At 42.9% G+C, this 14,356-nt stretch overlaps 1 protein-coding gene across 1 annotated transcript in view; it reads left to right on the top strand.

Annotated features, from left to right (window-relative positions):
* The window catches only part of arap2 (ArfGAP with RhoGAP domain, ankyrin repeat and PH domain 2), a gene marked incomplete at both ends in the record, with an annotated part of 123,897 nt that overhangs the window by 95,074 nt on the left and 14,467 nt on the right, over positions 1–14,356 (top strand). Inside the window, 6 exons of the mRNA XM_080023155.1 lie at positions 3,622–3,685; positions 4,634–4,797; positions 5,783–5,995; positions 6,302–6,407; positions 6,836–6,983; positions 9,155–9,232. Coding sequence (XP_079879281.1) covers positions 3,622–3,685; positions 4,634–4,797; positions 5,783–5,995; positions 6,302–6,407; positions 6,836–6,983; positions 9,155–9,232 — 773 coding nt within the window. The remainder of the gene's footprint in view (positions 1–3,621; positions 3,686–4,633; positions 4,798–5,782; positions 5,996–6,301; positions 6,408–6,835; positions 6,984–9,154; positions 9,233–14,356) is intronic.

Here is a 14,356-nt window from a genome sequence, read left to right as displayed (position 1 = left end):
TAACCCAGATCCACGAGCGGTGACGCAGCTGGACCTCTTCTCCTGCCCCTTGACTACAACCGCACCCAGTGTCACATCGACAAACCCAAAAAAACACCAACGGCTTCACAGATGTTTGAGCGGAGGTAGTAAAACACGCAGCGGGGGTAAAAACCTCTCCCAGGATGAATGGGGGCGGCAGATATTGCAGGTTGACAGAGCGTTTCAGCGGTTGAAAGAAGGAAGGGACGGAGAGAGGGGAAAGCCTTGAATCGTATCGCAACGTTCTGGGAGGTTTTTTTGGGGGGGGGGGGGGGGGTGGATGTGACGCGGGATGAACCCAAAAACGCACTCCACATTCGAGGGCACGGACACATTGAATAAAGTGCTGTTCCCTTCAGAAGTAGATGGTCATCGAAGTACCTACCGTACGATGTCGCTCCTTTCTCATTCCTGCGTCGGGAGGTAAAAGTAAAAATCAGAGTGTGAAAATGAAACGTGTCACGGCGCAGAAATGAGCCCTTTCTGGTGAGAACGTGATTCGGGTAATCAAGCCTTAGCGGCACGCCGACTGTGTGAGGATTCCGTGTCGCTTTCCCAGTGGATTACTTTGAAACACTTCCTTGAGAGTCAAAAGATGATTTGAAATGTTTAAGTGTTCAGTTCCTCCCTTTGGCTGTTAAGACCCCAAAAAAGACGTGCATGTTTGTACAGTATATATTAATTTATTAGGGGTTGCGCAACTCCTGATTTTTACTAGTTGCCGAGTTGCCAAAGAAGCAGAGAGATTCGAGAGGTTTATTTGTCACACACATATACATACTTTCATACATATATGCAGTGAAATGTCTTTGCAAAGCACCCGGGGATTATGCACAATAGTTACTAAACTGAACATAATAGCTAAACTAATTCCTACCGAACTAACTAACTGAAACCGATTCCTGAAACGTAATGCAGTTAGTGAATAGAATAATATAAGTAAAATAAAATAAAATAAGACTCAAAGAGGTAATACAGAGTGGGGGTACAAAATAGAATTAAAGGGGATGGACGTATGTCTATGGGATAGGCTATTTACAGATATGAGATATGAGAGAGGTGTTCTACGTGATCAGGGAAGCCATCGCTATCGGTCTGACCATGATTAAGCTTTTTATTCGCTTCTTTTTAAAAAAAATTGCCTCCTAACTCCTTGTGGAACAATCTGGTCGTAGGCGTCGTCTCTCAGCTCCGGCTCCGTTCCCGTTTCTCAAGTTACTTATCGGACTGGAAACGACGACGGGGCGCACGGAAAGGGGAAGGCTCGGCCCGGATATCCGCCGGCTTCACCGACACACCGGAAATTTGGGCAATTGTATTTTGTGAATTAACTTATGAGGGGACCAGCGCTGAATTAAGATACACATGTAAATACATATTTTAATAAATTATTTGACTATTACAAGACTTACTGTAAATCTGGTGACAGACTAAAAAATGTGGTCCACGACTAGTCGACTGTTGCCGATAGTGCCGACTAGTGGTTATAGTAGCCGACTAGTTGACTTGTTCGGTGAAACCCCTAATATATACACACACACACACACACACACACACACACACACACACATATATATATAGCTTGACAGCACATACAGTAACTGGTGGTGGATGTCATATTGGTTAAAAAAATAACTGCAACAACTAAAATGCAAATTGACCGCTCCCACTGATTATACAGGTTGTAGTCTTCATTTCTGGATTTTGGTAGTTTTATATATTTGAATGATAATATATATGAATTAAAGCGACAAATTATGTGAAATATGTTGTTGAACTGGAGAGTCTAATACCTAAGGTGTGCAGGTCTAATCCTTGGCTCAATTCCATCTGAAAGGCTACTTGAAAAAGATGTGTATTCATAATGACAGTCCTAGTCAAAGGGCTTTGTCCGTTTAACGCGATGAAAATCCCTCAGGAGAAAAAAAAAATCTCTTTTACCGGGAATCCCAATGCTAATTTTGCGGTTGCAAGCCGCCAGGATTTGTTCAGAAATCCCCAAATCAGTGATAGATTGATTAAATTGCCTAACTATCGTTCGTTCAAACAAGGCAAATGCTTTGCGGTGAATTAAATGACGTCCCGAAAGCCCAAGATCTCCAAGATCCCCGTCTTTTCTTTTGCAATTTTAAAAGTCAATATACTTAAAAAAAAAAAAAAAAAATGGACTCATAATATTTCCCCTTGTATTAGTTTAAGCCAGGGCTGTGTATTTAACACAATATCACATGTCTTGTCAGCGTCAGGTTATCCATTAGGAACGACATGTGGAGATTTTGAGGGATTTGGTGGATTGATAATGATTTAGAAATATATCATTATATACAGTAGGTAGAAGTACCTGGGTGCCTCTACTGCGGATTGTACGAGAAAAAACTGGACTAGAGCTTGTTTTAGGCGGACTGGTCCCGACGCTAAAAATGCTATTTTTGCCATAAATTCTGTGATATGATGGGTTTGTCCAAACATTATTTTCAACTAAAAGGTTAGGTTGGCTTTTTTTTCAACACATGCCTTCACATAAAAATGTTGATTTCCATCATTTATAACTGTTTGAACACGAAACTTACCACTCTGCTGGAAGTTCTCACTGTGCTTCCAGGCAGTTCAGTGGGGAATCTCAAATGGAGTGGACCAAACATATCTTAGGATAGTTTTCGCTATTTCTCGACCCTTATTGAAATGCTGGTACCCATCATTTATAACTGTTTTATAGTGCTTTACTATTGACTATTGAAACTTACCATTCTGCTGCAAGTTCTCATTCAAATCGAGAACCTCAAATGGAGTTTACCCATAGATGGCAAATGACAAAGGATAGATTTGCTATTTTTCCCTCCCCAGCCCTTATTATTTAAACGTTGGATCCCATCCATTATAACCATTTTATAAGCACTTTACTGTTGTACATTTTTTAATCGCCACGTTGCCTTATGTGACTTATCAGCTCTGCACATTTGAAGCCACTGGCAGGATCTGTCTAGACATATTGTTCGGGATAACATTTACCGTGAACAACAACTCAAGAAGCGCCGACACATTTCTAACAAGATGATTAGCGCTGGAAGTTCTCTGGAAGTGAGAAAGCCTTTCAAGCTCTTAAGGCGTTGAGGGAGGTTGTGACAGAATGTCTTCAAATGTCAAATCAGAGCATCTTCTTTTATGGTGCTCTGCCAAATTTGCCACAGTCTCGGTTGCTGCTCCTCACGATGCTTCGGTGCCGACCACTGTGGTAAATGTTCAAGCCTTGAACATAAATACACATCTCTTTTTCAACAACGGGAAACTCAAAATAAAGTCCATAATGTAGATGTAGCCCTTTGGGCCACATCTATGCTCAGAATCCATGCTAAATATCCATGCTAAAGGCCTGGATTGGAAAAAAAAAAAAAGGCCAACCTATCCTTTAATCTGGTTACTTAATCTGGTTTCTGCATCACAGCATTTTCTTTTTCCAAATTTCCACGCTAAAAACCTGTGCTAAATTTCCATGTTGTAGAACCGAATTGGAAAAATAGCCAATCTATCCCTTAATCTGGTCAGAGAATTTTCTTTTATATTGCCGTTCTTCGTTTTCCTGTTTTCCCCTTTCCCCTCCAGCTGTCTCCACCCATAGCGAGGGAGAGGACAAGATCCAGGTCCTGCTGATGGTGGAAGGCGGAAGGTACGTAGACCTTACTTTGCCCAATCTGTGGACGACGGCTGTGACATTATGGTGTCCTTCTCAAGTGGTTGGGGGAGTTTTGAGGGTTGGACAAAGCAACATTTTCAGGGTGAAAGGCGTTTCAGTCGTTTTGCTTAGCCAAACATCAGATGCTGAAATGAAACCGTCGCCCCAGACCAGGTAGAACAGCAGGGATGGAAGGAGAATATATTTTATTTTACTTCTCGCTTACACAAAAGTATGTTATTCACTGGACGGCTGTGCTCATTTCAGCAGCAATTTGGACGGTGCACTCCATCAGATTTTGGCAGCAGACGGGTTAATTAATGAATTTATTTATTTATTTGCATATTTACAAAGTTATAAATTTATTTATTTATTTGCATATTTATTTATTTATATATTTATGTTTAATGACATATTACATAATATGCTGCCTGAGATCTATGCAAAAATATTTTTGGTTACTTTTCCAAAATACTCCTTTGATTATTTTTTCAACAAAGCATATTTCACTACCTTTACTTACTTACTTACTTACTCACGACCAGTGACGCAAGTACCGACAGTGCAACCGGTGCAGCTGCGCCGGGGCCCAGTGGCCGCTAGGGGCCCATCCCATCCCTGTGTTTCACCGTGCGTGGAATGGGACAGCTTCTCAGACATTCTCATACATCCCTCAATCACTGAGGGTCAACCTGGTCCCCAAGGATCGTGGTCACGATTGCCCCGCGTGGCAGTCGGCCGAAGCGATTATCTCAATAGTGGATCAATTTGAAACATTCCGATACAAATCGATCAGGTGGACTGCGATCAAAACAAATGTTTTTAGATAAAAAAAATAAAGACCATCGTTTTCTTTTTTCGGGGCACGCTTTGAAGTAGCCACTGTGGTGCGCTGTGTTTTTGCGGTGATGATGCTCACATGTTTTCTCTTTGCGCTGGTAGAACGGTGTACGTCCACAGCTTCAACAGAGTGGACTTTTCGCTCTGGCACTCCTCCATCTCTCTGGCGGCCGGGACGGGCGGCCGAGCGCTGGGCAACCAGCAACTCAGCAAAAACGGGGTCCCCATCGTGGTGGACAGCTGCATCGCCTTCGTCACCCAGTACGGTGAGCGCGGCTAGAGCGTCAAAAATACATCATTTAGACGTTTCCTGGTTCAGCACAAAATAATATCCCTTGCATTAAAGTGCCAACTTTTACTTCTCAAAGCATTAAAACTCAATTGGGACTTGTCATGCACAAACCAGTCTTGGACATCAGTTAATAATGAATGTTTTCATTCCTAACCTAAGACTACTGAGCACACAAACTGATCCAACTACAAGACCATCAAGCTAAGTAGCTACTAACCATCTCCCAACCAATTGACTTTTTCACATGTTGTACATCTTAATATTGCTGTTTAGTAGAACACTATGGACTGTAAAGTGCCTATTTGTCCTTAAAGTCATTTGTCTTAAATGTGAATTTGATGGGGTCTTGATTTCAACATTTTTGCCTGATGTTTCCAGTCATCCGTATGTGTGTGTGTGTGTGTGAGTGAGTGTGTGTGTGTGTGTGTGTGTGTGTGTGTGTGTATATATAAAGACACTAGTTTATTGTAGATAAGGGCTCGTTGGAATTAGCCCAGGAGCAGATAGACATTGTCATGACAGGGCTCCTCTCTCCTGAGTGTGTGTGTGTGGGGATGGGGGTTGTACCCTTTGCTCGTTAGACCAACCAATAAGCAAAAGGTATGCAGCTACTCTGATCCTGGGTCCCCAATTACCTAGACCCAGGTCAGGTCTGGCTGTTCAAGCAACACCATCCCTACACCACAATATATATATATATATAAATCTCACATATATCTGTTTTACCAAAAATGATACATTTATTATTATCATTGCTTATAAATGCCGGAGCTCTCCACATACTACTTATCTGGAGAGAAAAATCCAAGGAAACCCTTTTACTTACCTTAAAATATAAGGGTTTTTGATTTATCACATATTTTACCATCTGTCCTATCTTCGTTCTTGATTCTCTTTGTACTTCCTTTCCTTCATCCTTCTCCCCTCATCCCCCTATTTTTTCTCCTCCCCTCCTCCAGGTCTTTGCCAGGACGGGGTCTACGAGCGCCGTGGGGACCCGGCTCGCGTGGCCCAGCTCCTGGACCACTTCAGCCGCGACGCCCGCAACGTGAAGCTGCGGGAGAAGGAGCACCACCTGGAGGACGTCACCGACACCCTGCGCGGCTTCCTGTCCCAGGCCGAGGACGCCCTGCTGACCAAGGAGCTCTACCCCTACTGGCTGGCAACTCTGGGTGCCTGATTTACTGTTATTACTGTTATACATGGCAATACTCCATTCTGATTGGTCGTTGGTGGCCAATCAGCGCTCAGTTATTTCTGAATAATGACCGTTGTCACGGGCGACCGACTCTCCTCCTGGATTCATGTCCCTCGTTTCCACACATTCTTACTCCATTCAGCACAGTAATAACACAATAATAAGATGAGGCCCAGGATTTCAGGCAGCATCTGCATAAAGTAAATATGTGTGTGTGTGTGTGTGTGTGTGTGTGTGTGTGTGTGTGTGCGTGTGCGTGTGACTGCGCACGCTTGTCCAGATGAGGAAGACGAGAGACGCAGGGTGGAGAAATACTCCACCTTCATTCGGAGTCTGCCCAAGATCCACAGGTCCACCCTGCAAGCCCTGCTGCAGCACCTGTACAGGTATACACACACACACACACACACACACACACACACACACACACACACATTATCTATGATGATAAGTCACTATATCGACCACAAAAACCTTTTATATTTTCACAAATGTAATAGTATAAACTGCAAATACATCGAAATCCTTGAAAAGTGTATATATATATATATATATATATAAAATGAATGAAAATAAACTAGATGTATGAATTACAATGTACAAATGTACAAATATTGACATCACATTACAATTAATATAAAAATCTATTAAACATTTGAAACACTCCTAGATTAATTTAAATTAAAAATGATTCTGCTGCGGACCCTCTGCCATGGCTATGGGGACCCCCCAGGAGACTTAAAACTGAGTCTCAGAAAGTACGAAAAAGGACTCAGACACCATCATAACACTGATAATAATGCTGTTGGTGCAGGATCCAGCAGGTGTCCAAGCTGAACGGCATGTCCAGCCAGCGTCTGGCCTCGCTCTTCTCCTGCTGCCTCTTCCAGACCCAGGGCCAGACCCCCCAGGAGGTCCGGGTGGTCCACGACCTCATCTCCAACTACGTCACGCTCTTCAGGGTGAGTGTTCGCAAATACAATGTTTAGACTCTAGAGAGCAGGGGGTTCCCAAAGATTTTGGCTTTTGTCTGAGGACTTTATCTGCATAAAGTAGAGCCCGCTGGTCATTATTGCAAAATAACCCCCTTTAGCTGCTTAATACAATATTAAATACAATAAATTATTAGTCAATAATACCTAAAAAACAAAGATGTAAAGATAAATAATAAAATATATACAATAAAATGGTATATATTTATAAAAAATGTTAAATAAAATCATTAATGAATAAATAGAAATAAATACATTATAAATGGGATCAGTAAATACATAATATTAAAAAATATATTTTTTCTCTGGACAGCCTTCAAGGACCCCGAGGGGTCCTAGGACCCCAGGTTGGGATCCCTTGCTCTGAGAGTTTACTCAAAAGAAAGCAAGATGCTTTACATCACGTGTTACCTTTGAATTCTGTCTCTCCCCAACACACACATGTACATGGTGTGTGTAGATATAATGCGGGGTGCTGGATAGGTCACAGCGCGGGGTCACCCCCTGCAGCACAGCAGGGCTTTCAGTGCCTGGCTCAAGGGCACTCAGCAGAGATGAGCCACTCACCGTTGGATTACACGATAGTACAAAATACAGCATTATTTGAGGACAGGGAATGTGCACAGTTGCATTCCATAATGATAGGAAATAAGAAGGAAAACCATTTTTGCACCTAATATATGGAGGTAATAAATTCCTGTATTCTGGGATTTTTTTATTATTTTGTGTGTGTATGTATATATATATATATATATATATATATATATATATATATATATATATATACATATTCTATCTTAATATTATATTAACATTTTTTTTTTTTTTTTTACATTTTTAACTCCAATAGAAAAACAAAAAGGGTCAGGGTTGGGGTTTAATGTTAATTGGCCTCCATTTAGAAAATAAACCCCTCTTCCCAACCTATTTTCCTTTTTTTTGTGAAGTTAATTTATCCCTCAAATTCATACGATGATGGCTACAGCCCGAATTCAGCTGAAATTGAGCCCTACTTGCGCAATAAAGCTATTGACGGGGTGTCGGCGACATTCTTTGAACGCTAAAACCAATGCTAATGCTAATCCCAAGCCTCCCGCCCCCCTTCCTTCCCATCACACCATTCCCCACATTAAAAGGTGGGATCATTTATTCTTTCTTTCCAAGTCGGTTTTCGGGAATGGCGGCCATTGGCGCATGACAAATGGCCATTAAGCTCAGCCAATCAGCGTCACCATGGCGGCACAATACGCGCAGCCGCCACGCTAATTAAACCGCGAGCTCGCTAAACTCCTTTATCAGCCTTCCGCAGAGCGCCTACGTGAGTTGTTGCCCCCGCCGCCGCCGCCGCCGCTGCCGCCGCAGCCCCCGCGCTTCCCAATCTTCTCCGCCATGCGTCTAACTCCCCAACAAAGCAAACTGTTCTGTGAAAACGATAGGAGGAAAGTTGGTAGAAAGAAAAAAAAAAAAGAAAGAGGGGTGGCGGGGGGTGCGTTTTCCCCTGCTGGGAGCTGTGTAAAGCGGAGCGTTAGCCGGGGGAGCTACTTATTCAGTCGCGCAAGTTCCCCACTTGTGAAATGAGTTTCACGAGTGTCAGCCGAGCGACCCACTTCTCCGCCTGTGATTGAGTGTATTCTTTGGGTGACGTCGCTGTGGTCGTTCCATCCGGTGGGTTCGACACGCTCAGCGTTATTTTGGCACGGGAACTTTTTCGCAAAGTGGATTTGATGCGACCGTGTTCGCGCGTTCACGGTCAAATCATTTGTTTTTTGTACGTGATGGATGTTATGTCGTTATTCGTGTTTTTTTTTGTTTTTTTTTACAATGATTACAACAATACAATGATGTGACTTATCACTAGAGATGGGGGGCGATAGGCTCCATTCATGATAGGTGTTAAGTGTCATAGGCATTGTTTGTGTTGTAATAGGCATTGATTGTGATATTCATTCATCATTTAGTATTATTCATCATATATAGCCATTATATACAATAGCCATTATTTATGATGGCCATTATTTGTGATTGGTATTGTTGTGTGTGTGTGTGTGTGTGTGTGTGTGTGTGTGTGTGTGTGTGTGTGTGTGTGTGTGTGTGTGTGTGTGTGTGTGTGTGTGTGTGCGCGCGTGCGCGTCCTCCAACAGGTCAATGAGGATCAAGTGCAACAGATGGAGAGAGAGAACAGATTCATTTCCCGCTGGAACGACAAGAAGGACTCCACGGTAAGTCCACCTGCTGTGTGTGTGTGTGTGTGTGTGTGTGTGTGTGTGTGTGTGTGTGTGTGTGTGTGTGTGTGTGTGTGTGTGTGTGTGTGTGTGTGTCTGTGTGTGTGTGTGTGTGTGTGTGTGTGCGTGCGCGCGCGCGCCCTAGGATGGTTTTGTTATTGCTTTGTTTTTCGTCGAGTGTATTTACTCGCACAAAGGCTCCGGTTTATTTTGTGTTTATTTGTTTTCAGATGTTTTGTTGAAGCAGTGTGTGCTGGCCCTTACCTTGAGTACTCTAAACCTCGAAATTGGCAATTGGCTTCGGAAAAGAAGTAAAAAAAAAAAAACCCCGTCTCATAGCAGCGTTGGCTTTCTCCATTGGCTAAAATGAATGCTATTCTAACGCTAGTGCTACTGCTTGCATTGAAAATCGGGACAAAATAAGGTTTACGGAATCTGTTTACTGTGACATACAATTTGCTTTCAGTTGATCTTAGGTTCATGCATGTATTTATAGTCAACAAGAGGGTGGGCAAAGCAAAATTTGAACAACTTTACGCATACAAAATAAAACAATGAGTCACTTCCACGAAAAGTCACTTCAGTGAACAGTCACTTCAGTGAAAGGCCACTTTAGTGAATAGTCACTTCAGTCAAAAGTAACTTCAGTGAATAGTCACTTTAGTAAATAGTCACTTCAGTGAAAGGTCACTTTAGTGAATAGTCACTTCAGTCAAAAGTAATTTCAGTGAATAGTCACTCCAGTCAAAAGTAACTTCAGTGAATAGTCACTTCAGTGGAAGGTCACTTCAGTGAATAGTCACTTCAGTCAAAAGTAATTTCAGTGAATAGTCACTTCAGCGAAAAGTCACTTCAGTGAACAGTAACTTCAGTCAAAAGTAACTTCAGTGAAAGGTCACTTTATTGGAAGGTCACTTTAGTAAATAGTCACTTCAGTCAAAAGTAACTTCAGTGAATAGTCACTTTATTGGAAGGTCACTTCAGTGAATAGTCCCTTCATTGAAAGGTCACTTTAGTAAATAGTCACTTCAGTCAAAAGTAACTTCAGTGAATAGTCACTTTATTGGAAGGTCACTTCAGTGAATAGTCCCTTCAGTGAAAGGTCACTTCAGCGAAAAGTCACTTCAGTGAAAAATGACCGTCAATAGTCACTTAATTGAAAAGTGACTTTAGCAAAAGGTAACTTCATCTAAAAGTGCCTTTGCTGAAAAGTCACTTCAGTGAAAAGTCAACTCATTGAAAACTGACGACAGTGAAAAGTCACTTATGCAATATTTCACTTCAGGGAAAAGTCACTTCAGTGGAAAGTCACTTTCCCAAAAAGCAACTAGTTGAGAAGTCACTTAATTGAAAAGTCTGCCTGGAATTACTGTGAAAAGTCACTTCAGTGAAGAGCCAGTTCAGTGAAACGTGTCTTTAGCGAAAAGTCTCCTCATTTGAAATTGACGGCAGTCTGAAAAGTCAGTTTAGTGAAAATTCACTTCAGTGGAAAGTCACTTTCGCAAAAAGTTACTTAGTTGAGAAGTCACTTCAGTGAAAATTTACTGAGAAAAAGTAAGTCACTTCTGCGAAAAGTCACTTCTGCGAAAAGTCACTTCGCAAAAAGTCACTTCTGCAAAAAGTCACTTCTGCGAAAAGTCGCGTTGCAAAAAGTCACTTCTGCAAAGAATTACAGTGAAAAGTCACTTTGGCGAAGTCACTTCAGTGAAGAGCCAATTCAGTAGGAAAGTCACTTTCGCGAAAAGTCTTCTCATTTGAAATTGACGACAGTCTGAAAAGTCAATTTAGGGAAAAGTCACTTCAGTGAAGAGCCAGTTCAGTGAAAAGTCACTTTAGCGAAAAGTCACTTCAGTGAAAAGTCGCTTTCCCAAAATTAACTTAGTTGAGAAGTCACTTCAGCAAAATGTCACCTCATTGAAAATTGACTGCAGCGAAAAGTCACTTCTTTGAAAAGTCACTTTGGCGAAGTCACGTCAGTGAAAAGTCACTGAACCTTAAAGGTCATATGCGCCAAAAGTGACTTTAGCGAAATGTCACTTCAGTGAAAATGCTTAAGTCACTTAATTAGAAAGTCGCTATATTGACAATTCACTTCATTCTCTGTTATTTACAATCGATCTGGAACCTGTTTGTGTTTTTTGTTTGGTAATTTCATATACTCAGCCTGTGGGTCGGGTTCCCTGGAGCGAGGAACGTCACGGTTGAGCTGTTAGATAGCTGAAGATATTTTCAACCAAGTTGTCCATGTTTCCTTCATTACTCTGGACTAAGAACTTGGAGCTGAATAGATTCATGTTTTTATTGTATGAAATAAGCTGTTGATGTGTGAGGCAATCAAGTGGGCCTGATTTCCCCCAAGAGCAGAAATATAAATTTGGTTCAATCTTACATACACACATGTACACACACTTTAAATATGTTTGTCACAAAAATCTTTAAATAAATAAATCACGGGTGAGATGAAAGAACACACATGAAAACAAAATGCTGACTACTTCCTGATAAGAAAATAGGATAAATATAACAGTCCGTATACAATAATGGATTGGGAGGAGTAATGTAATGGGGCTTTTTTTTTCATATAAAATACAATCGCTTATACATAAATTATCAATAATCTTATAATAATATCAATTTGTATAATAATTCACATCGCAAATACAACTCAAAGCACTTAAGAGAAAATACATTTGAAAATAAAGGGGAAAAGTACAAAAAAACAGATTAAAGAGCACACAAATAATAAGAATAAGAATAAGAATAAGAATAAGAATAAAAATACAGAAATAATTACAAATAATCGTTTTAAGTGCATACAGGATAAAAGTAAAAGACATGAGAATAGGAAAAATCTAGGTTGGAGAAAAAACAACTAAATATTGAAATAAATAATATGACAAACAATTACATTTGAAATAAATGAAGGTGGCCAAAAATGTTTGCGCCATCCCCAAATCGCACCCCAAACCTTACAACGAAATCCCAGTTGTCAGCAGATCCAGAGACTGGAAAATAAAAATACAAGATAAAAAAAGAAGTGAAAATAAAAACAAAATAAGCAATTCAATCAAACGATGGGCGGCCATAGTCGAACATGGAAGGTCATATTTTATAACTATTTTTTATTCTTTCTATTCAGCATATTATATAGTACTGTACAATATAGTTAATATATTAAAATGATGAATTATATTCTAACATCTCATCATAATAATATCAATTATAAAATGGAAATACTGTATCATCTGGATCCACAGCTTGAAAGTCTCTTTGATTTCTAATTCATAAGTATCATTATGGCACTTGACATGTCGAGTGCAGAGTTGTTTTGCAAGTTATGACTGAAATGAAAGGGAATGAGATACAGGGGGCCAACAATAGATGGATGGATGGATGGATGGATGGATGGATGGATGGATGGGTAGATGGATGAATGGATAGCTTATTACCCTTTTGCTCTGCAAGAGTTTCCCAGTGGATTCATTGTCGGCAACCTTCCAAGTTTTGGTACTTTTAGGCCACTGTAGGGAGACGTAAAATCATTTCTGAGAGCGTTTACATCGTTCACTCTTCATTTCTTTGAGATTCACTTCATGCAACTTTTTAAATCGACCCAAAGTTGGTCCAGGTAACGGCGCGGCAGCAGCACTGCCCAACACCCCCTTATCTCTAGAAGTAATATAATACAGTGTTTCTCAAATGGGGGAACTCATACCCCTAGGGGTACTTTGGGGGGGGGGGTACTCCAGAGGGTACAAAAAATAGATTGAGACCGAACGCGAACGCACTATTATGACATTTTTTGTATGCATTTATTCATTCATTTATTTATTTTGCCATTTATTTACTTATTTATTTATGCATTTATTTTTGCTTATGTTCAACATTCAGTGATATTTCTTGAGAATGATAGATAGCGGGGCGCTCGTCGCCGGGGGGTCCGCCCTCTGTTCTGTAGTCCGCATGCTCGTCGGCTGGGGGCTGACCAGGGGCCTGATGGGGGTGCAGAGCTGCTCCACCATGGCGGAGGCGCATGGCGGACACTCTGCGCCCTTGGCTGATCGCTGTAGGTTGGCTGCCACCAGGTACGGGAGGTGGGCGCACTGGGGGTCCGGGTTGGCTCCGGGCAGCTGCCATCTTGCCTGTCACGCTCCTGCCCAAGCGTGCTTCTCTTCCGTCTCAAGATTTGAATCCCACTCACATTAGCTTAGAACACATACACTGGCACACCAATCCTACTCCGAGCAACACTCCATCGGACCAGGCTCTGCGGGACAGGAGGGCTGCGAGTGATTCGGGTTCGACTTGCCTGAAGGACTCGCACCCCCAACCCCGCAATTTTAACTGCAATTACCAACAGCACACACTGAGCACTGGGGTTTTTTCCGGGTTGGCCGGTCGCTGGCGAGGCGGTTTGGGGGCGTGGTTGGCCGGGGGGTAGTCGGGTGGGCCCCTCCTCCCGGCCCGGCCGGAGTCCTGACGGCTTGCACCGCCGGGTGCCTTCCGGGGCCCCTGGGGGGACTGCTTGCCGTTGTGGGTGTGGCTTGGGGTGTGGGGGACGACTGTTGGCCCTTTGCTTCTGCGGCGCGGCTTCTCTGCGGTGGGTGCCCGCGCTGGGCACACGCTGCTACGTGTATGGGCACCTGGCACTCACGCCGGGCAGGGCGTCTGGTCGGCTGCGGTGGGGCAGCCCTCCCCCTTGTGCGGGGCGTTGGTGGGCATAGGGGTCCTGCCGGCTCACCCATGGGAGAGACGGCTCGGGCGGGGTGTTGGTCTGTCGCCGTAGGGCCAGGATCCGTGTTCTGTACCGGTGGCTGCGTCTTGTGCCTGCATCCAGCAGTTGGTTGTATGTGTGCGCCCCTTGGGTGCGGGACCTCCTCGTGCTCCCTGGGACTGGGTAATGCTCCTCGGGGCTGAGCGTGGGGGTTGCTCCACGGCCCTCTGGCTTCTCGGGGGGCCCGGGGCTCTTCTGTGGCCGCAGGGCAGGGTACTCGGGGCTTTCCTGCAGCCGTAGGGTGTCCACGGGGCTGTGGAGTTCGGAAGCTTTGGGGCCCCTTCCCGCTGCTTGGAGGCGCCGCGACATATTACCGACCTTCTACACCAGTACCAATGGGGATAAGT

This window comes from Zeus faber (genome assembly GCF_960531495.2).
Source record: "Zeus faber genome assembly, chromosome: 22".
In the NCBI taxonomy this organism is placed as follows: Eukaryota; Metazoa; Chordata; class Actinopteri; order Zeiformes; family Zeidae; genus Zeus; species Zeus faber.
The sequence above is the reverse complement of the archived record's forward strand: the minus strand, read 5'-3'. Positions and strand labels throughout refer to the sequence as shown.